The sequence below is a fragment of the Heloderma suspectum genome, chromosome 7, assembly GCF_057233095.1.
Source record: "Heloderma suspectum isolate Gila_16-S chromosome 7, 16-S_ref, whole genome shotgun sequence".
Classification (NCBI taxonomy): domain Eukaryota; kingdom Metazoa; phylum Chordata; class Lepidosauria; order Squamata; family Helodermatidae; genus Heloderma; species Heloderma suspectum.
The window spans coordinates 78,859,092-78,884,786 of record NC_139464.1 but is presented as its reverse complement, the minus strand read 5'-3'; the positions used below and the strand labels follow the sequence as shown (position 1 = coordinate 78,884,786).

General features: G+C 42.9%; 1 protein-coding gene across 33 annotated transcripts in view; it reads left to right on the top strand.

The window, feature by feature from the left end:
- The window catches only part of NRCAM (neuronal cell adhesion molecule), a 218,278-nt gene that overhangs the window by 85,536 nt on the left and 107,047 nt on the right, over positions 1-25,695 (top strand). For 27 of the 33 annotated variants that reach the window (XM_084810717.1, XM_084810713.1, XM_084810722.1 and 24 more), the window contains one exon: positions 21,950-22,150. In XM_084810717.1, the coding sequence (XP_084666843.1) occupies positions 22,042-22,150 (109 nt within the window). In that variant the 5' untranslated portion in view covers positions 21,950-22,041. Of the gene's footprint in view, positions 1-7,075; positions 7,264-21,949; positions 22,151-25,695 lie in introns of all 33 variants that reach the window. The other 6 variants (XM_084810723.1, XM_084810745.1, XM_084810743.1 and 3 more) reach the window with 1 other exon arrangement.

The following is a 25,695-nucleotide window of genomic DNA, read 5'->3' as shown; positions in this document are numbered from 1 at the left end:
TCGCTTACATTCATGCCAACTTGGATGCCATTGTTTTGACAGAGTCTGATATGGACAGGGCTGATGCATCATCTAGTAGTGTTATGGATACCTTTATACTTGTGCAACTTGAGGGCGTGGACAAAGTGCTTGGAGGACTGAGGCCTACTACTTGCCCTTTAGATCCTTGTCCATCCTGGCTTGTGAAATCTTCCAGAGCTGGGCTGGATATCTGGACCTCTAAGGTGGTAAATGTCTCCTTGAGGGATTGTGAGGCCCCTGCAGCTTTGAAAGAAGTTGTGGTGATGCACTTGCTGAAGAAACCAAATTTAGATCCTATGGTTTCAGATAACTCCCACCCTGTCTCAAATTTGCCATTCTTGGGCAAGGTGCTGGAGTGTGTGGTGGCCTCACAACTCCAAGCCGTTTTGGATGAAACTGATTACTTAGATCAATTCCAGTTAGGTTTCAGGTCTGGTTATGGGATGGAAACAGCCTTGGTCATCCTAGTTGATGACTTATGTCGGGGAATGGATGGGGGAAATACAACCCTGCTGGTTCTTCTGGACCTCTCAGAGGCTTTCAATAACATCGACCATGTTATCCTTCTGGATTGTTTATCTGGATTGGGCTTGGGAGGCATGGTTTTAAAATGGTTCTGGTCTTTTCTGGAAGAGCGGTCTCAGAAGGAGGTGCTGGGGGACTTCTGTTCCACCCCATGGCCATTAGCCTGTGAGTGCCATAAGGTTTTAACTTGTCCCCCACGCTTTTTAACATCTACGTGAAACCACTGGGGGAAGTCATCAGGAGGTTTGGGCTGAAATATTGGTAAGAAGGTGATACTCAACTGTACCTCTTGTTTCCATCGGCACATCCCAGGGAGGCTGTGGAATTATTGAACCAGTGTCTGGAGGCTGTTTTGGGATGGATGAGGGTGAACAAGTGGAAACTTAATCCAGACAAGACAGAGGTACTGTGAGTTGGGAAACCAACTACTTCGGATGGAGGTTTACATCTGGTCTTAGATGGGGTTGCACTCCCCCTAAAAGACCAAGTGCGCAGTCTGGGAGTCCTCCTGGACTCTGAACTAATTGGGGAAGACCAGGTGGCTGCAGTGTCCAGGAGTGCTTTTTACCAGCTTAGGGAGGCAGCTGGCATACCAGCCTATCTGGAGACGATGGACCTTGTCTCAGTTATCCATGCACTAGTGACATCCAGGCTGGACTACTGTAATGCACTATATGTGGGGCTGCCTTTGAAGACAGTTTAGAAACTCCAGCTCGTGCAGAATGTGGCTGCCCACGTATTGGTGGGGGTGAGGCAATTTGATCACATAATGCCTAGACTGCACCAGCTGCACCGGTTATCAGTGTGTTTCTCAGCCCAATTCAAAGTGCTGGTTTTGACCTTTAAAACCTTAAATGTTTTGGGACCAAGTTACTTGAAGGACCGTCTTCACCCATATCAGCCTGCACTTTAAGATCAGAAAGAGAGGCCCTTCTCATTTGCCCACCTGTGAGAGCAGTCAGGTGGATGATCACACATGAAAGGGCCTTCTCTGCAGTGACCCCGCACCTTTGGAACAAGTTGCTATTGGCGGTCTGCCATACTCCATCATTGCAGGCTTTTAAGAAGGCCTTGAAAACATATAATTTTACCATGGCCTTCTCTTGACATGACTGCTATTGTTGCTGTTACTGCCATTATTGTTGTTGCTGGTTTTATTGTTGGCTGTTATTGTTGTTTTTATGTTTTTATCACTTTTAATATTTTACCTGTTTTTATGTATTTTATTGGTGTAAGCCACATTGGGAGGGCTTCTGCTCTGAAAGGCGGCCAAGAAATGTTTTAAATAAAATAAATATAAATAAATATTAAAGGATTTCTTTTGGAAGCAAAACTATGAAAATGAGAAGGACATTAGAAACAAACTCCAGTACAAGTTTGGAAAACTTTCCTGTAGGATTGTGATAGCCAGGTCATAACGGTGAGGGGGAGGACATAAGTGAGGGCCTCCCCTTGTTCCCATCTACAACCACAACCAGGGACCCCAAACATGTTTTAAGGGGAGGCTCAAGGTGGTTCAGTTCAAAAGGAATCTGAACTGTACTGAAGAGACACTGTTCATGAATGGTAGAAGAACTAGAAGATCACTGTTCAGAGCTTGGCTTCTTCACTTCCAACCTCAACTCTTGTCTTCCTCCCTCTCCACATTAATTCTCTTCCCTCCCCAGCAAAGCTCTGCTTCCAAGGCACCACAAGGAAGATGGTTCCATTGGTTGCTGGTTTCTAGAAAATTGCTGCACTTCTCATTTTTATCAATTAGCCTTGACTACAACAGCAATCTTTTATTGCCTGATTATCGTGGCAGGGCCCAGCCCCCCTGGTCGATCTTGCGGGCGGGGGGAATAACCATGTCAAAATATTTTAAATCACTGCTACTATCATTCCTTATTTATACATCTCAGAAATAGCGATATATGAATCTCTTACCTTGTTCCGGTCCGGGGCATCCACGGTTGGGGGGAGGCAATCCGTCCCTCCCCCCGGAATCCTCTCCAGCTGGCTCTGCTCCACAGAAAGGCTGCGGAGCCGCCGGCCACAGCCAGACTTCCGGCCACTGCCGGGCTGCTGCGGCCGCAAATGGCGGCCATCATAGCGGCGGCCATTTGCGCCCCTGCTCTTTGCCGTGATAGGCTACATAAGTATTTATGTAGCCTACCACGGCCTAATGTAGGCACGCAAATGGCGGCTGCTACGACGGCCACCATTTCCGGCCGCAGCAGCCCGGCAGCGGCCGGGAGACGAGCCAGAGCCACTGCCACATCCGCTGCCATGGCGGCACCAGGTAGGTCCATTCCGGGGGGGGGGGGAGGCCATTCCGCCACGGATTCCGGGGATTCTTTAGAATCCGGCCTCACTGGAGTCTGTGGCAGAATCCTCCAACATCCCTACTCAGAAAGAAAGGAAATTACTATATTGGATCCTAGCTGTGGATCTCTTCTGGTGCTTCTGACCAGACCTTAATTCTTTAAGCTGGAAAGCGAGACCTAGAGATCCCTTTAAGGACAGAACCTTCCCAAGGCAGTTTACTAGATTAAAAAAATACAAACAATACCATTCAATAAACTGTGCGTTTAAATAAAAGCAGCAAGGCCAGAAATTTAAAAAAGACCAGTGAAAACAGGTGGGTCTTCAGAGCTTTCTTGAAGACCTGCAACAAATGGGCCTGACAAACCACCAATGGAAGCTCATTCTAGAAATGCAGGGCCACTACCCAGTGGTGCAGCTCAGTAATTTTAGACCCCTATATGGGCCCTTTAGACAGCCATGTACATTACTTTAGTTGTGCAGCACACAACATTTCTCCCCCCCTCCCCCCGCCAATGCATACGTTACATTTTCTTCTACATTCCTAATATGTTAGAACAGTGTTTCTCAAACTGTGGGTCAGGACCCACCAGTGGGTCTCAGCCAACCTTCAGGTGGTTCTCAGTGCTGCAGACTCCCCAGTGTCTCTTTGTCGGACAGCCTTGTGCCATGCCACAGCAGCAGCATGAAGACTGCATAGGCAGGTATGGCAGCAAGAGGTGGCTAATAGGCATGGCAGAGAATTCCGCCACGGATCTCGGTGATGCCGAATGCCAGCACATTCAGCCCCCCGAAATCCATGGCGGAACAAAGCCCCCCCCACCCCGTGCAATGGGCCCGGAACAGAGCACCTACCTGCTGCCGTCCGCGCTGCATTGCGAATGGCGGCCGTGTCTGCAGCCGCCATTCGCTTCTTCCATATAGCTGTGAAAGGCTACGTAAATACTAATGTAGCCTATCACAGCAAAACTAAGGGAACGCAAATGGCGGCGGCTACAGCGGCCGCCATTTGCGTTCCCTTTTTTTCCGCCGTGATAGACTACGTAAATATTTACGTAGCCTATCACGGCAAAAGAGGGGCGCAAACGGCGTAGTGGCCGCCATTTGAACCCCTCTGTTTTGCTGTAATAGGCTACGTAAATATTTACGTAGCCTATCACGGCGGGAAAAAAAGGGAACGCAAATGGCGGCCACCGTAGCTGCCACCATTTGCGTTCCCTTAGTTTTGCCGTGATAGGCTACGTAAATATTTACGTAGCCTATCACAGGGTGGGGAAAGGACACAAATGGCGTCCCCTACACAGGACGCCATTTGCGTCCGCACCAGCCTGGCAGCGGCTGGAGGCCCCGCTGTGGGTTGGCCCAGCTGGTGGCTCCACAGCCTGGCCGCGGAGCAGAGCCAGCCAGGCAGGATTCCGGGGAGGAGGAACGGATCGCCTCCCCCCACCTGCGGAACCCGGCAGAGCCAGGTAAGCAGAGTTTCGTACACCCCTAGTGGCTACTAATAATAATTTTTAAAAACTGGGAATAAACAGGAAGGGGATAAGAGAGGGAAGCTGTTTTAGGAGAAAGTGAGGTCCAGGCCTAGTTGTACCACAGCCACTACCAAAAAGGCCCTCTCCTTTGTACTCACCAACTATTCTTGCTTTATTTTTGTGACCATCCTTATTATTAATAGGATGAGGACCCTGGTGGGGTTAGGAAGCTTTAACACTTGGGCTCCCGCTGCATTCCCGGGTTTGATTGGCACCTATTTGCATTGTCATCAATGGGAACTTTCCTTCCAATGCAAATAGCAGGTGCAAGAAAGGAGTGGTGATACAGCTCAGAACCACAGTGAGGGGCAACTAGTTAAAGCCCCCCTACGTTCAGATCAGGCTTTCCACTAGTGCTGTTAACTTTAAAAGAAAAAAAAAAATGCCAATCAAGTGACTGGTGTCATGTCTGTTTGGCCCTGATACTAACTTCAAGCTCCCTCTCACTTTCTTCCTCTTTGTGTGATCTTATCATACGTACCTTAGGGCCTTAAGATGTCTGGTTGTGTTCCCACACCATTCTTGGTGCTCCTGAGCCCTGAGAGCAGCTTCCTTCCATTCTGCTCATGCACACATACCCCCTAGTTGCTTCTCCTGTGGAGTGTTTCTGTCTCCACTTGCTCATGTCTGCAAGTCCCGTTGTGGGCCAAAGCTGTTGCTGCAATCCTCTCCTTCTTGCTGTGTCTGGGAAGTTGTTTTCGGCATGGCATGGGGCTTTTGAGCATGTGACCACCTTAAGCAGGTGTGCCCCCACCTGCCTTTGATTGATCCGGGTGCAGCAAATCCAGCTCAGTCTGTCCCTTGTGCTCCGTGGGTTTTAGGCAAAATGCCCCTCACCCCTGCATGAATCAGCATGGGGAGCACCTTTTTGCAAATTTCCATTCACATAAGCAGTACATTTTTGCAGGGTTTTTCAATGAAACCCGTGAAATAAGTAATAACAGATCAGTAATGTGAGTAATAAGTACTTGTGTATTCCATGAATTAACAATTCCATGACTTTTAACAATTAAAAAGATTTATAGAATGCCCTTATATTGATAGAGGCATCATGATGCATGCATTTTTCATTTCCCCTCCATTAATGTAGTAAACTATTTATATAATGCACTTTGAAACTGGAGTGGGTTTATTCATTGGGGAGAATGGTGATGGAGAACTTAATGGTATTGCATTTTTCTATAACGAGTTTCCCTTTCTTTGCAGCTCCAGTGCTCGCCAGAGAAGGAACTGCTAAAATCTTGAACTAAATCTTGTAATAACTATCTTCATATTGTGATATTTGTTAGTACTAGCTTTGTAAAATACATTTATCATTTATAATATAAATTACTTTGCATAGAATGTTCAGAGAAGACACTTGCACTGTCTCGAAAAACCAAAAAATAGCAGAATTTAAATAGTGCTTCCAAAAATGTTCAGATCATGGCATAGTATGATGTGTTCAATCCAAAAACCAGCATTCACTCTCACATGAATAGCGTTTCTGGCACGTACAGGGTTTTCCTCTTCACTGCTATACTTACGTATGTACGTGCACAGGACCTCCAGTCCTCAGCATACCGTTTCCTCCTGTAAGTGAGGATAGAAGTTCTACAACAACCCCCCCTTTTCAGACTATTTCTGTGCAGCTAAATTTAAAGCAGGTGGTACATGGTTGCTAAACCTGCCATCTGAGGGCTGATATACATTGCGCCCGCCATTGCAATTAAGTCAGGTGCACTCTCGGGTTAAATGCACTCGCATTAAAACGTGATTATCCACACTCACCCTCTTTCCCCGTTCCAGTACCTCCTCGAATGCACAAGCACGGTTCAGATTCCGGTGCCGTACTATTTTCCTGCTTTCAAGGAAGGCTGCTCTCACTGAAGGAGCAGCAACTCTTCCTGTTTCAGCCAATACCCTGCCCACCGTCCCTCTCTTCTTCTATCCCTATGTGTGTGTAGGGATGGCGCAAGCATCCGGTTGGGGCTTGAAGCCCAGCAAGAAGTTGCCACTCCGCCCCCCCCCAGACACCAGTTCCCTCAGCAAGAAGATGAGAAGAAGGCAACGCCTCTCGTCCTCCCCCCATCACTTCTGTGGTGGCAGTGGCGTGGGAGAAGCTGGTCGTTTCCACGGACTAACATCGATAAAAATGTCCGTGGACAATTTTAACATCATCTCATGAGCGGCGGACATTTTTATTGATGTTAGTCTGTGAATAGTGATGACGGTCTGCGTGGATATGTGTGTGTGTTTCTTTCCATGCTGCAAGCATGGGGGGGGACTGTGAAAAATATTATGCTTGCCCGGGCAAGTGTGCGGAGCAATCGGGCTGGAGAAGCTACAATTCTTTGAAGATTTGCTTCTTTGAAAATTTGAAGATAATGCCTTAATTAAAAAAAAAAAGCCAAAGCTGGGGATAGAAGGAGGTAAAACTTCATGTCATTTGAAGGGATAGAACAACCCCCTGCTCAATGCAGGAAGCCTGATTCCCAGGCAGTCTCCCATCCAAGTACTGACCAGGGCTGACCCTGCTGAGCTTCTGAGATCAGACAAGCGCACGCACATCCAGCCCTCTGCTGGTTGGTGATAAAACTTCCAGTGCTGAGGAAGCTATGCTAGCCTATCAGTAGCCGGAAGACCACATGGGGGCATTGAGAGGTGTGATTGGACAGGACAGAAATACAAACACCACCTTATATTCGCAGGTGTGGGAGTGGACTACGACCTTATATGGTGACGAACACGGAAGAGCAGAGTACATGAATGGGAAATACTGGGATATCAGGGTATTGAAAGCGGTAGCAGGGAAGCGGGAAATTGCAGTTCCAATACGAACCGTGGACAGCATAATGTGAAAGACGGGCAATGAAAGCTCATTGGAAGCATAAAAAAAGTAAGTGTAGATCGGCCCTGAGTTACAAACAACAACAAAATTGTAAGGGTTGGGTTGGCTTGGGTTGGGTTGGGTTGAGTGGGTGGGCGGGCAGGCGGTTTCTTAATGGCCATATTCCCTCAGGTGTGATCTGTTGGGGGGTGCATGCCAGCAGGAGATGGGCTTAGGGTTATAGTAATAATAATTTACAGCAAGAGTAGCAATAGTTACAGTATATACCATGAAAATTCACATACACTCTCTTTCCCCCTCCTCTTCTTCTTCTTCCCAACTTCTTTCTTTCCTTCCTTTCCACTTCTCTCTCTGCCCTCACACTCTTACTGACACACACTTCCCCCTCTAGCTCACATGCACTATTCTCCCTGCCCCTTCATGCATTTGCACACACATACTCCTTCCCTCTGATCAGCTGAGCAGTGGAGAAAAGGGGATGGGGCCACAGGTAAAGTTAAACTGTATGTGCAGCCCTGTCCCCTTTTCCCCACTGCTCCATTGGGAAGAACATAGGGGAACATTTTAATTGGGATCATAGCAGGTAGGGAGGTTTAACCCAGCCCTACTATCCCAAAGAATATCACCCCCTGCTGCTATTTTTCTAAGCTAAGCAGCATGGGGACAATTTTCATCAGGAGCATGGGGGAGGGGAGGGTTAACTCCCTCCCTCTTCGTGATCCTGATGAAAATGCTCCCCGTGCTGCTCAGCTGATTGGCAGGGAGGCGATGAGCAGCAGGGAAAAGGCAGGGCTTCAGTGCCAGACTGGATGGGAATGCATCATAGGCCCAATCTGGCTCAGAGGCTGGTGGTTTCCCATTCCTGGTTGAGAGGATAATGAACATGATTGAACTATGCCCAGGTGGTTAAAGTGTCATACATCACATTTTATTTCAGTAACAATACTTACTAGGTGAGAACTTTGCTTAGCCTAGTCCAGAACTATGAGAGGTCAAAATTCAGTATGAATGCAGATTCAGACCTCATTTCCTTACACACAGCCCTTCCCTGTCTTCTTCTTCCAGTAGAGTAACTCTTCATCATGTCCCTCATTTAAAAGTCCTTTAACCTTCATTATTACTTGGCAGCTTTTATTCCTTTTCAGACCTGCAGTAACTGCTAATATGTTCATGATTGTATGTGAAACGGGGCCATTACTATTGAAATCCCATGAGTTGACAAAACAGATTCAGTCCTTTTTCTCCTTACAGAAAATTGCTGCTGATGCACATTGTGCTGCCAATAGCAGATGTAACACAAGGGCAAAGCTCATAAAGGATCGATGTGACATAGTCAAGCAATCTTGCTGTTTCAAAGCACTGTGCATACCAAGCTAGAACACAGTTGTAATGTTATGTCCCCACATATCTGGGACATGCTTTTATATGTTAAGAATTGTCTGCTTTTATCTCTGCTAACTGGATAAGATCCAGTTGCATGGATTGGTTTCATTTCAGCGCAATGACAACTTTTGACATCATGAGTGTATGACACTCATTTTTCTGTCTATGTCAGTATGATATTACTTGCATCAGGCTGTTTTTTTCCCATTCATATTACTGCATCTTTTACTGTCCACAACAAGTTTATTCCTTTCAACATCAACACTACAAAACCTTAATAGGTTTCCTTCAATTACAAATCCACAGAAAAGTACAAATCCTCTTTCTGATGTTGGGGTGACTTTCAAATAGCCATTTACTGATATTGTAGCTACAACTCTGCATGCTCGCTCAGCAGCTTTTCAGCTGGAGCTGCAGCAGGAAGGAACACAAATGGTTACAAGTTGTGCTGCACTTCAGTAGCTGGAATAGGGTATGGCAGAAGGACATCGCATTCTCTACTATAATCCTTAATTAAATTTCATTTGATTTCTGTTCAATTGGAGTCAATATAAAATATAACTCATTGGGTGTTGTTGTTGTTTTTAACTGACTAAATTGGAGTCTATTTCACCCTAATATCCCATTAGGAAAAGGAATTTTACAACCATAGGAAGGTTAAGCTTGTGACGGTTTGGTCAGCAGCCAGAAACTCTAGATTAGATGGTAAGATGAGTTCACTCTGAGAAAAGGATTCCATGTCCTTCACGAAGAATCAGAAAATAAGATAACACATACTATTACAAATCCCAGCAGTTTTTAGTGCTGGAAGGATAAGTTGTGAATGAAAACAGTCAAGCTGTATTTTGTCTATCATCATCCCTGTGTTAAAAGAATGTGTTGAAAGGTACTCAATTAGCAGAGCAATCCTAAAAGCTGGCAGAGGGCCATTGGATGTGACAAAAGTACCCCTGGTATACCTGTGGAAAGCTCAGTGGTTGTGGATGTACCACTGGCAGTGCTCCCACCGGCAGTAGGGTCCAAAATAGTGGGCTTGGATCTGTAGGATTCCAAGCCTCCTTGTTCCACTGACACACCCATGGATCAGTTCTGCAAATATGACAGCCTAGAGCTGGTATAATTATTTCCCTCTCACTGGTGTCAGTGGGAGGGAATATAGAAAAACGAAACCGTGGAGGAAAAGAAGCTGTGCCCCCTTCTCCTGCCCTGGCCACAGCAAGCCAGTCAGGCTTACGAAGTGGAGGTTTCTCTGTCATGGAATCTCCCCCCATCCTCTGTCTTAGGATTCTTCTGTAAATCTGCCGTAATTTTTAGGTATGCCATGTAAATAATTACTGCAAAGATAGTGGCATCACTGACATGATAGAATAAATGTTGGAATTTATGTACACTTACAAAATTACTAAGCGTAAGCGGATTCATATGTTAACTTACTAATGTCATCTGTCTGGCATCAGTAGCTCTACTTTTCAATAGCTCAATGTTTCGTTTTGTGTTTTACATGGTCCAGTAATATTGTGAGGCTTTGCTGCTTCACTAGAATGTTGATGACTAGCAGCAGTTTCTAAAGCCTGCTGAAAGAATGGATAGAATAACGTCAGTGGTAGGATGACAAAAGAACAGATATTCAAATAGTGATGGTGTCTAGTTTCCAAAACCATGGCAATTGATGTGGTTTTCTGGCTTTTACAATTTTGGGACAAATTCCTTGCTGTTCAGCTTTGTAAGAAGCGTGATTCAGGAAACACATTTCAGCGTGAAATTATGAAATGCTGACATCTATTCATCTGTCAATACATTCATTAGATCGTGAAATATTACCAGAAAGAGTTAAGCCATTATAAATATTTTGAAATATAATAGGTGGCGTCAAAACATCTATTGAGAATAAATGTGTCTTTAAAGGTTTAAAAACATGCAGATGCTTAATGAACTACAAGTTTCTTGAGAGAGCTATTCAGTTGGTAAGAGTTAATTAAAGATATTTAAAAAGTAAATTTTCCAGATAATACCTCATTTTTGCAATCTAGATTTCTGGCATTGAAATGCAAGAAAAGTTGTATCTTAAAATACTTTTTACTAAATTGTGTGTGGGACCAGTCAAGATATGAAATGCCTTGCTGGAAATGTAAAATTGTTGATGAGCTTGAAGGCCTCACTGGCTCTGGCTGGATTTCTGAATAAGAAATTTTTCTCTTCAGTTTTATCTAGTTAAAAAACAATGTCGAAAATTAACTTAAAAAGAAAAGCCATTTATTTTCTGCTTTTTAGTAATTAAATATATACAGATCTAATTAAAGACAGTTAAGTACTGTTTCTACTTAAGTACTTTCCTTGGAGAAAAAAGTCCAATGAATAATCACAAGTTTATTGTAGCCATGGAAATCTTTAGAAAAAAGGCTTCAATAGTCTATGATTCAAGCCAATAGATGAATTCTTATTATAGGTCACAGTCATGCTCAAAATATTCATCATTTGAAAACCATACCACAATTTGGCATGTTCAGCAGTTTTCTTTACTCAGTGCAAGTCTATAAAATATATTATATTCCTTCCCTAGTATACTTTCCCTTTGAAATGTTACCATGTTTTTCTATTAAGAACAATTTCCATTGTTTTTTACTTAGTTGTACGTATACTCAAAGCATGATAGTTCATGTTTTAGAAATATAACTAGAAGAATAAACCCAAGTGTTATAACTTCTCAAAAGACAGGAGGAGTTGGCTGATGTGATATCTCTCTGAAATACCACTATTCGCTTATATTTTACATGCCAAAATCCAGTTTTTCCTAAGCATGTATGCAACACCACAAAAAGTAGTCTCACAGCTGCTTTCCAGTGATATAATGTTTCTTTAAGTATTAGTGGAAGTGACTGAAACTGACTGCCCTGCACATGCACCTGTATGAACAACTGTATGAACAGAACATTTAGGCAGCAGAAGATCAACTGCCATTACTAAGCAACTTATCTAAAGCACAGCTGCTGTGTCCGGCTTCTCCTTTTCTTCCCTTGGGCAGTAAAAAGACTTGCTGTCCTAGGCAATGAGGAGCACTTAGCCAGGCAACAGGAGATGAACTGCTGTTGGTGAACAAGCTAATCAGAGGCCTAGGTGTTGCACCTGCCCTTGGGCAGGAAAAAAGATCTGAAGTCCTAGGGGAAAGGGAGCATATCCTATCCCTAAACACATCAATGCCTTGGCATATTTTTGTATGAAACATACAAAATGCTTCACATTAGAGGATTTATGACTCTGAAAGACAGTGGATGCTTCCAGACAAGGCTTTTATCATGCCGTTGCCCTGCCTCTTCCACAGAATTGTACAAGGTGTCTGTCCTGGCTTGGCTCGATACCCAGGGGAAGGCACATGCGGCACTTGGATGGTTCAGTGTCAGGTAGAGAGGGGTCAAGTCCAGTAAAGCAGGGTCATGTTCATTAAACAGGGTCACATTCAATAAAGCAGAGTCAGGTCCAGGAGAACGGGATCACGGCAAGGTAAGGAACTGTCAGGACTCTGGACTGTAAGTGATACTGACTGGAGTGTTTTCTCAAAGGGAGAGCTATTGCCCCAGCAAGGGATTGCAGGCAACTGTGGCCTTCAGAAGGCTGGGAGGCCCAGAACATGCAAATGCTCCACCTCTGCTGTAGCCTGCTGCTGGCAATGGTAGCCTGGCGACAGTTGCCTGGAGCTATGCATACTCTTGATCCCTGTCTTCCTTCACCCCCTCCAGGTGCATCTGCAATAGTGGCTTTATAATCATCTCATGCTGGAGATCTCCTTGAGACTCTGGTGAAAATGCTGTTGACTTGCAACCTACTATGCTCTTGTAATCTACATGTTGATTGCACTAATGTTTTATGCATGAAAAATGTAAGACAGTAGTAAGAAGGCTAAACTATTATCCTGTTCACAAATACTAGTACTAGTGTATCATTCCAAAAGCCATATGTTTGTTTGAAACATTAACAGGCAGGTGAAGTTTTTGTGGGTCTGCCAAATAAAGGATCTATTTCATATTTTATTGCATTTGTTTATTTAGAGATATTTATATACTGCTTCTCATTTTAAAAATCCTGAAGCAATTTACAACGAATTATAATACAATAGATCACTACAAGCACAACAGCAACATTAAGACAAGTTAATGGTTGGGAAAAGCCAGGGTAAACAAGTAAATTTTTAATAATCCTCGGGAGCAGATTATCATTCCTGCCTGACGTATTGCAGAGGGGAGAACATTTGGGGGGGACGAGGGGACACACACCACAGAGAAGGTCCATTGCCACATTGCAGCCAGATGGACTCTGCAGGATGTGGCATGAACAATATGGGTTTTACATATATGATACTTATTTACTTTCATTTATATCCCACCTTTCCTCCATGGAGCTCAAGGCAGCATATATGATTCTCACCCTGTCCCATTTTATCATCACAACTATCTCGTGATGTACTTTCTAGGGATAGTGACTAGGCCAATGTTACCCAGTGACATTCATGGCTGAGCGAGATTTGAACCTTTCTTCATCATAGCACCTAAGGGTCTCTAACATCATTTTCTAGAAATAAATAGAGAATGAGGAAATGTTGTGTGTAGTTTATGAATAAATGCATAAAATGAGGAAAGTGTGAGTGTTGCAGTGGCAGTTCTTTTATGCATTAGATGTTCCACTAGCAGCAAAATGAACAGTGCTATTACTTTCCAAGTTCTAATGAAAAGTGCAACTCTATGTGAATGATAGAGGCAAAGAATCTTGCTCGGTTTTTCTAAATTAAACAGTAAAACTATGTTCCTTGTGTCAACACTGGATGTTGCACACAGCTTCATTAAAAAAAAAAAAAGACAATTGTTCAGTCATTTTCGAGGGCTGGATTGTCATGAGGACTATTGACTTCAATGTCGCTTTACAGCACAAATTAAAGAGATAGCAACTATATCCTGGAAATGGTGATACGTTATTGTGTGTCTTTTTTGCTCCTACAGCCTGTGTGTATGTGTCTCTATTATATTATCTGTATATTGGTTTTCAGCCCTAATGAATTTATTTTCAGTGGTTTGGTTCTTAGCAGTATGTAACAAGAAAATTGGATTGTGAGATGTTTGTAGCAGGAGCTTTTATTGGAACTTAGCATATGTCTCATTTGGCCAAATGAAAACTATTTAATAAGAGTCAAGACCTGGCCTATGCATCAACTAGAAACATATACATTAGGGCTGATTATTTGCTAAAACCTGCAATGATAGTTTTTTAAGGATATATATAAAATGCCAGAATATTTTTTAAATGATTGTATAGTGTGGGAGAATGTGTACATGTACATAACTATACTCCTTGTTTACTGTACATGGATAGCTGCTTGTATCAGCTAAAATAAATAATGAGTTCTTATAAATTATAGTGTTTAGGCCTTGTTTATGTAATAAATTACCCCAAGGCAACAATCTTAAAAGCTATGAACAAAGTATAGATGAATAGACCAAGAATGGGAATGTAGTTTTACAGTAGTTAATTGTGGGAATTAAATCTTGGGAAAGTATCTCAAAGTCACTTTTTTATATGTAAAAACCCACAAAGGAGACTGCTTATACTGTCTCTATGCAAATGTTCTAAGCACTTAGAATTAATGTATGTGGGTGGAACTGGATCACAGTGGCAGCCCCTCCTCCCCTTACATGAATTCACTAGACTGTGCAGATAATCCCTATGCTGGTACAAACTATAGCATTGTTTGCATCGGCACTTTACTTGCAGTTGCATTCACTGTATGTGAATAAGTGCACAGGGCTAACGCTGGTTGCTACCAGTGTTAGTGGAGCAAATAAGTTGCATCGTCATAATACTTAAACTGGAATGCAGTATGTGTGAGTGAGAGAGAGAGAGAGAGAAAGAGAGAGAGAGAGAGTCATGTAGAGGGCATCTCTACACCAGCCTAAAATCCTGCATTTAAAACAGTGCTTTCTGCTTCTGTTTTAAATGCAGGATCACAACTGACTCCCTTGACATGTGCTTCCTTTCCCCCTCCCCCCGCCGTATCTGAGTCTTCCATTATCTTTCATTGATCTTGCTCCTCTTCTTAACTCTTTTCACAGAGGAAACCAAAGCGCAACACAATGGGGTAATTTAATAGCTCATTATTTGCAATCTATTTAAAAACAGAACAAGGGGCATTTAGTGCAGGAGATGCCCCGGAGGGCCATGGCAGGGTCATGGCGTGATGTAAAGAGCCCGCAAACTTCTGTGGAGAAGCAATCTCAGTCACAGGATAAAAGCTCCGTATGAAGGAGCCCATGGCCTGACTTTAGTTGTTATGCCTTAGCTAGGGATGTACGAAAGTGACTTACCTGTTCGCGGATTATGTTTATGGTGTGGGGGGGAGGCGTTCCGTCCTTCCCCCCGGAATCCTTGACGGGGGGGGGAGGCGCTCCATTCCTCCCTCCCGGAATCCTCAATGGCCGGCTGTGCTCCGCGGCGGCTCCACGGAGCAGCCAGCCAGGCCCAGGCCAGAGCCGTCCGCAGCCAGATTTCCGGCCGCGGAGGGCTCTGGGTAAACAAAAAACAAAAACCGCGTATGCAAATGGTGGCGGCTACGGCCACCGCCATTTGCGTTCCTTATTTTTGGCCGTCTTAGTCTATGTAAATATTTACGTAGACTATGACAGCGAAAATAAAGGGGAACACAAATAGTGTAGCGGGCGCTATTTGTGTCCCTTTTTGATTCGCCGTTTTAGCCTACGTAAATATTTACGTAGGCTAAAACGGCGAATCAAAAAGGGACGCAAATAGCGCCCGCTACGCTATTTGCGTTCCCCTTATTTTCGCTTAAATATTTACGTATTTCCCCGGCCCCCTTAAATATTTACGTAGACTTAGACACCAAAAATAAGGAACGCAAATGGCGGCAGCCATAGCCGCCGCCATTTGCGTACACGGTTTTTTGTGTGTTTTTTACCCAGCCATGATAGGCTACGTAAATCTTTACGTAGCCTATCACGTCTTGAAAAAACAAACAAAACACAACTCTTCAAATGGCGGCAGCGGCAGCCCGGAAGATCCGCCCCAGGTAAGTCTCGTCCTGGGGGGGATCCATGGGGGGCCGGGGGTCGGCAGGCCGTTCCACCACAGATTTTGGGGGGCCGAATGCACTGGCATTTGGCCTCACCGAGATCCGTGGCGGAATTCTCTGCCATCCCTAGCCTTGGCAAGGAAGAGACCAGGGAACAATGATTCCCAGGCACATCTGCTTGTCCCCACTGCCGGTCACCCCAAAGCAGACCATGCAGTGATAGCAGCACTTCTGTATGAGAGCTTCGGCTATTGGGCAGTATAGAGATGGAATAAATGAATGAGAGCTGCTCGGTTCCCATACATGGCATGTGGTGGTCGTCTTCAATCCCCCCAAATGTATTACCTGTGGGGCTCCCATACAGAAGCACCACTGACACCCACTTGCTTGATGATGCAGAGGGAGGGAGGGAGGGAAAGTGCAGTAGCCACAGAAGGGGGAAGGAGGGGGAAAGTAATATGTGAACTGGCACTTCAACTTTCTAAAATTAAGAAAAGTATGTAAATTGAATTTTTAAAAAACCTATTTCTTTAGCAGTCTTCGTCTTGCTTAATCCAATAATAGTGGCTGCCAGGCTGCGATACAACTATTGCCCGATTAACAAGTTACGAAGGCTTATGTGAGCTGAAATTCACAATGAAAGACTATCAGCATGATGCTTATATAAATACTAAGCTAACTCTTACAGCAGTTAGGCTAGCCTTCCCCAACCTGGTGTCCTCCAGATGTGTTGGACTGGGGGATTCTGGGAGTTGTAGTCCAACACATCTGAAGGGCACCAGGTTGGGGAAGGCTGAGTTAGGCAGTGTTCCCTGACTCTTGTAAAACATTTGCTCATTGACTTAGTCAAATTTTCTGTTACAGCCTTTTAAAGTTGCCCCTTTCCTGCAGTCTCACCCACCTTAAAGAGTACCATAAATTTAGCAGAGGCAAGAAGTGATACTATTATAATGTGCAGTTTACTTCGTATATGTGGCAATTGTTAACCTTAAGTTTGCAGCACTGCTTAGTTTGGTAAGGAAGTGTATTAAACACCAATGGAAAAACTCCAAACCCTCTGAAGGGCAAATGGCTTAAAGGATGTTTCGTGGTGCTACAGCTCAGAACAAGGAACACAAACAAGGACAATGTGGAATTGGAAGAAAGGCTTCAGATTTGGCATACTGTCCCAAGTTAATGTTTAAACCAAAGGCTTCCCCAAAGATTGTTAACGAATAAGCAAAAATTTGGTTTTCTTGTTTACTGGAGACACAGAAAAGTGTAAACATATTTGGTCAAAGTAGTATTTATTTTATTTGCTTTTTTCACAAAAAGAAATGTAGCTTTTCTTCTTTTCTTTCATGTAAAATGAGCATTGTTCTCATAGTGACATCTTGACATTAAACACAACTAGAAGTCCCATTGATTTCAGTGCAAATCAGTTCCACAGTTATGTGCTGAAAATCTTTGGCTTAGTTTATTTTTAATTTCTCTAAATGCACACTGTGCTTTGAGTGGTAGGTTTATAGACATTTGCATGGCCGGTACTGAATATGACACACAGACTCAGCATGTAGTTGTTAAAGCAGGTTTCCAGTCTTCCTGATTGCAGATTAAAGCTTAAAAATATGGAAACTGTTTACCAATGTTTCAGAAATTAGGGGTGAACAAGGTATTGTTTCCAGTAACCAAAGGGCTGTTTTTCTACCTGTGTTTTACAACTCCTGTCAAGGAGCTCTTTACCCATGATGAATTTCCTATGGGACACCATTTCCATCTAAAAAATCATCTGTGTATGTTGTTGCATGGATAAATAAACGTGTCCGTTTTCACCATGTAAGTGACCATGAGTATAGCCTAGGATTCCAGAATGCCTGGTAATAAAGGCTCACCTTACACCTTCACTGACCCTATGGGAGTCATTTCTGTGTGGTTTTATTCCATGTAGTTACAGTGTGTGTGTATGTGAGTGTGCGTGAGAGAGAGAGAGAGAGAGAGAGAGAAACACTGCAATTCCCCTACATAACTATGAGCGTTGGAAAGGGGCCAAAGTGTAATTCTGGTGGTGGCAATGAATCATTACAACTTATACAGCTTCCTGCATTTTTCATCAGCTGCAAGTAGGGATGGAGGAGAATTCCGCCACGGACCCCAGTGAGGCTGGATTCTAAAGAATCCGCCCCCCCACCGGAGTCCATGGCGGAACGGAACACTTACCTCCACCTCCCCACAGAATCCTCTCCAGCTGGATCCTCCAGCTCCAGAGTACCAGTGATACAGCCGCCATGCCGTATCGCTGGCTGAAGGGGATTGACTGCAGATGCAAATGGCTTCCAGGACATCATTTGTGGCCATAAAGGTCTTAGTTTAAGGTAAATGCAGTGGTAAATGGTTGCGTCCCTGTTTTTTCACACGATACACTACACAAATATTTGTGTAGCCTATCGTGTGGAAAAAAAGCAGGGATGGAAATGACGTAAAGGTCTTAGTTTAATTTACGGCTGCATTTACCTTAAACTAAGACCTTTACGGCCGCAAATGGTGTCCTGGACGCCATTTGCATCCACAGTCAATCCCCTTCAACCAGCGATATGGCATGGTGGCCATAGTGCTTTTACTCCGGAGCCGGCCGGTAGCTCTGTGGAATCGCCGCAGAACGGAGCCGGCCAAAGAGGATTCTAAGGGGAGGAATAGATCGCCTCCCCCCCATGGGCAGATTCCCCACAGACTGGCAGGTAGGGAATCCATCCACCCATCCCTAGCTGCAAGTAAACTTTTTTAGGAATGGTAGGAAGCTGCCTTATACTGACTCAGACCACTGATATATCTAGCTCAGTGTTGTCTACACTGATTGGCAGCAGCTCTCCAGGGCTTCAGATAGGAGTCTTTCCCACTCCTACTTGGACATGCCATGGATTGGGATGGCAGAGAATTCCGCCACGGACTCTGGAGTCCATGGCGGAATGTTTCCACTCACCTCCACCTCCTGCCGGATCATCACGGAGCCGAATCCTCGGCAGTGGCTCCATTCCGCAAGCGATATGGCCGCCATTGCCATCCATATCGCTGCGGATGAGAAACAGGAAGTGATCCAGATGCAAATGGCATCCGCTACAACATTTGTGTCCCTGTTTCTTCTTGCGATAGGCTATGCGTCTGTTTTTACATAGCTATTTACATAGCCTATCGCGTGAAAAAACAGGAACATTTTTTCACGCGATAGGCTACGTAAATAGCTATGTAAATACAAATGCATAGCCTATCTCAAGAAGAAACAGGGATGCAAATGGTGTAGAGGATGCTATTTGTGTCCGGATCACTTCCTATTTCTCATAGGCAGCGATACGGCATGGCAATGGCTGCCGTATCACTTGCGGAACGGAGCTGGCCAGCAGCTCCGCGGACTCACCGCAGAGCCAGTCGGTGAGGATTCTAGGGGGGAGGAACGGATCGCCTCCCCCCACACACACAGAACCCTCTGTGGAGCCCAGGTAAGGGGATTCGTACATCCCTACCATGGATAGAATCTGGGACCTATTGCATGCAAAGCATGAACCCCTTCCTATGTTATGTGCTCTACTAATATGAATAAAACCCACTTCCATTGGATGCAGTTCATATCTGATTGAAATAAATGGGAATGTACCAATAGTTGCTAGCAAAAACAGTATTGCATAGGAAGAGAAACAGCTGAAAAGCTGAGGGTTCCGAACTCCCTCAATATGATTTCACCTTTCTTGTATTTTGAGGGTATGGATAGATTCTTCAGTGCCTAGAAGGAATGGTCTAATATAATATCTAGCTAAACAATACTGTATAAATTGTATTGTGTGCCTACAATGTAGCTGGACTGGGAAAAATGTATTTTTACATGGAATGAACAGAATTAAACTTTCAAGAATGAATTACTCTGTTTTAGTCTAAAAGTCTGAAGGTAAACAAGTTGTGAAATTGGCCCTGTTATGGCTTGCTTTGCTATAGTGTAATTCCTGATTACAGTAAATACCAGATAAAATTTAAGTATGTTTTAAAGGCTTTTCATTAAGAAATCATGTGCATATTTAAATATGGTGTATATTAATTTTGCATGCTTCAGTCAGCAACATCCTTTACATCTGTACTACGTATAATAAGACTTGGAATTAAACAGAGAAAATAAACATAACATCCTTCCAAGTAGCAAATGCCTGAATTTGGCTGAATAAATGTAGTCCTAATTCATAAATAAAACCCAATCATAAATTTCATGCTTAATGTCTTTTCCAATATTTATTCAAATAAATCAAGATGATAAAAGACTAGAAGATTAACTTCAATGTAATTTATGGAAAAGCCTACGGTACTTTATCAAGTGAAATTCCAAGACCAATTGGAGTTGACAAAGCAGCTTAATAGCTGTGATATTGGTGGTGCAAATAGAAAGCAAAATGTATAAATTAGTATTTGCATAAATACAATTATAAATTATATTTTTACTTCACATCTTTGAGACTAAGTTGCCTTACAGCCACATTAAAACAGTCAATATTTAAAACATCAACACTTGTCAATATTTAAAACATCAACATCAATATTTAAAACATCAATGAGAGATCAGTGGACTGTTTTTGTTCAAAAATAACACCTTGCTATTAATATCTCAAAGTAGGAGATATATATATATATATATATATATATATATATATATATATATAAACTAAAATGCTTTAAATCTATCTTTGATTTGGTCATTCATTTATTTCCAGATATGAACTTGTAAAACCTCATTGACATGGAATGTTTGATGAAAGATAATATAGGGGACTATTACCCAGGGTGTGTCATTTTATTACAAAAAATTGAATGACCACATTAAAAGAACTATATGTAGCAGCACAGGAAACGGATCTCATGAATTATTAGGGAAAATATGGCAGTACTGCCAGTGTCTTTGCACTGAGCCCCCTGGAGTTAGACTGGCTTACTGCAGAACTGGGACACCATGTACAGGTGGAGTGGAGCAAGGCATAGAAATCCAAGCTCCACCCCTGAAGCCTCCTTGTTCTGCCTCAGCTGGACAATGTATTATTTGTAATATTTTCCCCTAGTTCTTGCATTTAGAACTGCTTTAGTTTTCCCCGTATAGATTTACTTCTGTCCTGAGTTGCAGACTGGAAAGCTTGCACTGCATTGTCTTTTTACCTCATCCATACCATTTCTTTTATGTCAACTTGCTTCAGCCTTCTATTCACCCTCCTTCTACGGTTAGATACTGATCTTCTGAGCTTACAGTGTGCTATTCAAGTTGTGTTATCAACTAAATTGGAAGACTGATTTACGTGAAAGTGTGGATTGGATGTGAGTTTAGCTGCCTGGATAGACACGCAGCCCAATATGTGTTGAGGCCAGAAGAGTCACTGATGGTCATAGGGTGGGCCTCCCTCATGGCCTGCAGAGAACAGGTATGTGATGGATCCTATACCTGTGGGAGAATGACTTATGGAGAGCAAGAAAAAACACACAGAGAGAGTATCAACAAATAGGCAGTAGCTGAAGTACATTGTCTCTAAACCTAGATGTGCAGTAGGTCTTTGTGAGGAAGTAAGAGGAAAGTGGGAGTGAGGGGGGAGGGTAAATAGTGCCACCTGAGTGTTCAGCAGGTCCTCATGCCCCAGCCTTCTCCCTCAGGTTGGGAGAGGAAGACTACGATGACTGTGAGGAAACTGCAACCTTCCCCCTGGAAATTTCAGTAGAACTCCTTGCAGGGCTGTAAACTTGCAAAGCAAAAGTGCTCATGAGTATTTGGCCAAACCTTCTAATAAACATACAGAGAGGTTAGGCATGCTTAATCTTGCTTCCCTTCCTCCCTCCCTCCCTCCCTCCCACACACACATACACTCAAACGTCTGAACAGAGCTACTATGTCAGTTCTTTTTGTCTAGCCCAGAAGTGTCTGCTTGGACTAGCAGTAGCCCTCTGTGGTCTCAGGTGAGTTCTTCCCCAATCATGCTAACAGAGCCTTCACTGGAAATCCTAGGGATCAAATATAGGACCTCCTGGACACAAAGCATGTTGCCTGCTGAACGGTGGCCCCTCCCAATAGCTATGCCACAGTTGGCTGCATCTCCCAAGAACTTGTACATGTAGTGAAAAAAACATGTATACAAATGTTACACATGATCCATGTGCTGATTTCAGGTTAATTTTTAAAAAATATATGTGCGAAGTAGCGATAACGCAAAGATCGTGGTAGTCTGATGATCTCTTCCAGATCATTACTAGCATTCAGTTCTCTTTTATTGTTTGGCATTGTTTCTTTTCCAGATTGCACAACTTCACACAACCATTTCCAGAAATCTCTTTTGATAATAAGAAAGGAAAGCTGAGCGTATATTAATTGCAGTGGGAGTTTTCTAATGCATCTTGGAATAAGGATGGAGAGAGGCAGCAGCAAGTATGGCAGCAGAATTCCCTTGGTTCTCTTTTTATGTCAGATTATTGCTGCATTGGACGTACCTCTTGATTGTAAGTAGTAACAGTTCGCAGCATAAAGCATATTATTGGGTGAATGTAGATTGCTATAGCGAAACATCCTGATAACCGAAAATCAACCCATACAAAAAAAGGATTTTCATGCCCATCACTTCCCTTAGTTGCAGGAAGTTCCAAGACAGCCTTTATTTTTCCTTTATTTTCAAGTGCAATTGTATTTTACTTGCCCTGGCGTTGTATAGATCATTTTTAATTTGCCCAGCAGTGTGCTGTTTGAATGTATAGAATATGTTAAAATAATCAGTTCGCTTACATTTACTGACTTCTACCCATCCTAATTCATAGGCAGGACTAGATTTCTCACCTTTGCCTTTGTAACAGATATGTATAGTGCAACCCTATAGACATCTATTTGGAAGTAAGTCACTCTGTGTTCAGTTGGGCTTACTCCCAGATAGGTGGGCATAGGATTGCAACGTTAATGATTTAAGACAGGAATAATATGTATCAAAGAAACAAATTTAAGACTAAAACATTTATATTTCAGATATTTTAAATGGGTGCATAGAAAGGAGATAATACTGGGGCTAAAGTATAAAAAAATGATTCCCCACCAGAAGACAGAGCATTTCTAAAACTGAGTAGTAGCCCGTGTCTTCCGGAACAGGAGCTGCTGCAAAGAGACTATCAGAGGCAATTCTAGTTCATGTGCAGTGCACAAATTACTGCTTTGAACTGAAGCTTAAGTTTTTATCACCTATAGCAAATATATAAGTAATTCATTTGTTGTAAAACAGTAAATATAACATAAATTTGTTGTTTTTCCTGCAGCATGAGTTAATTCACACATAACTGAACATTATTAGTTTGGCTATAAAATATTGCTTAAGGCTCGCACATTCAAATTAATTGGTTTGATAATGAAATCAGATAGATAATTTAAAAAAATTACTCATGTTGCATATGGAATAGAACTTGGTGGTGTTTGTAACTTTAAATTCAGTCTTAAGTGTTTAGTTGCTTTTCCATTTGGCCCCATGGGCAGATTGATTTTTGCCTGCAGTGTGAAGGCATTGCATTCCATTCATTCCATCTTCCTACCTCCTCAGGACTTTATCAATACTGTATATTTTTACAGGTCATAGTAACAAGCAGTATTTACCCTTGAAAAGTCAGCATTTGACAAGTGTCTCACACATTGCAATGTGAGAAGCTACACTGACTCTTGTCATGCTAACAAAATAACTTCAGTGTCTCAGCTATTTCAGTGGGAATGATTAGAAAAGACCTTCAGTGTGAGTGATCTGTATATTTTCTCAATAACTTCTCTTTCTAAGATCTCACTTTTTCTTCTTACTAACTAATACTTTTTTTTAATTCATGATTACAATTCACCTGCTGAATCTGATGTGGGGGATAAAAAGCAAAACTCCTTGAAGAATGTAAGTTTTCTGCCCACTGAACTAGACAATAAAACTTACACTGTGTATGTCTTAATGAGTGTGGAGTCTAAGTGGCATGATTTTTTGTTTATGGTGTTGTTTGCTGTTATTAATGCTGTGTACAGATGATTGATTGAAGTTAGCACTGTAGAGAGTATAGCCAGGAGCAGCTTTGGAATATATTTCAAAATTTTGTTTTTACTTACTTTTAGCACCTAAAAGGATGTGTATGTATCCATATAGGTACTCACGTAGCCATTCTTTTTCAGTGATGCCCCATGATTCAAGAATATGTTGTTCTTAAGTTTCATTTAGGAGTTAAATTGATTGTGCCAGCTTCTGCTTGCAGTTTGGTCTAGTCAATTTCACCATTCAGTAGAACCTTTCAGATGTGCTAGAGTCAAAATCTCATAATTCCCAGCCAGGACTTTGCCTCCACTGGTTCTGTTGCCCTCGGGGGACTTACCACTTGTGTAACAGGGCTTTGGCTCTTGTAGAAGTAATCTTGGAAACTAGCAGAAATGCTTGTTTCTGGATTGGGATAGGTCAGCGGAGCTCCCTCCTGTGAGCTCCACTGACTTGCCCCATTCCAGAAATGAGTGTTTCCACTCATTTCGGGCTGTTTTTAGAAGCACCAAAGCCCCATTGCATAAATTATGGGTCCTGCGAGTGCACTGGCACAATAGGATACTACCCTGGAAATTGTGGTCTGGCACGTCTAGAAGGCGCAAGGTCAGGGCGAAGGATCCAGACAAGTAGCTGCAATTCAGAAAATAGAACCAAGTGGCATTTTCCTGTCCACAGGGCAGCGCTTCTTCATTAAGGTGAGTCAGGCCAAGTGCCGTGGTAGCAGTTAGGGAGATGTTTTTCCTATTGCTCCTGAGAAGTAATCATCTGTACACAGATAAGTGTGGTTTGCTCATCTTTTCTCTTGCTGTTAAGCTTTAGAGGCATGTGCAGCCTGAATTTGGCTCTTCTCAAACAGCACAAACATGTTTAGCCTCTCGCAAACACCCTCTGCACTAAGAAGCCACAATTCCTTTTCAAAATACTAACTCTTGGATAGTCAGTATCTTTCCACACCAAATTTAGGGTCCATCTGACTCTCTCCTCACCTATCCTTAGTCACTCACCTATTTAGGAGTGCTAGGCCAGGCAGTGGGGGGAACTATTTTCCATGTTTACTTCTTCCCTTCCTACTAGGGAGGGAAATGAACAACAGGGTACAACTGTTATTGTAATAAGTGAATGACATGGTACAGCTAATTTCTGAAACAAGACAAAGTATTACTTCTTAACCAGAAAATAAGAAATCCTCTTCGTGTATATTCTCAGGTGTACACAATACTTATTTTTTTTTAACCGAACAGTAATTCTTTCTCTGTTCCACACATCTGCACTGAAAACTGTTTGTGAAACTCCCCAGATTTTCAGAAGTGACTTGGAGTGCAGCTGTATTTTACAAAGCAAAAAAAGGTCAATTCTCCACTGCATGCACATAGCTAGCTGCTCAGTTTCCTATGACCTAGATATGATTATAGTTTTAGTATTATCTTCAGGTAGTATTATCTTCAGTGTTATCTTCTAGTATCTTGTCATCACTCAGCATTTCTCACATGGTGTGTATTGCCCTTTTATAAATACTGCTCCTGCAGGAAAAAGGAAAGGCTTAGACAGCCATCTACAGACACTCAGGAAGATTTCACTTACTAGAAATATCCTATCTCATTTCTTTCTACAACAAGAGAGAAATGTTTTCCATATAGAAATTGCCACACTACTCCACTTGCTTATACAAATGCTTGATCAATGATATCCTGGGAAGCATTTCATGGCATACAGCACAAACATTCATTATGATGCAGATATGCATAGGTCCCTACTTACTGGGAGACTGCCATAGTTCCTGTCACATGGAGAGGGAGAAAGGGGGATCTTTTACCTGTGCGGCCAGCGGCTTCTCATTGGAGTCTTAGTGTGGCCCTTTTGGTTGAGTTGGGTGGCCTCTGTGGGTGAGACCTTTGGAACAGACTTGAGAAGGAATGTTGTTCTTGGGTCCATTCTTAAGCTTTAACCTAGCCCCACACTGCAGGCACAATCCCTTTGAGCAGGTGCTTACATGCACACAGTGGAGCT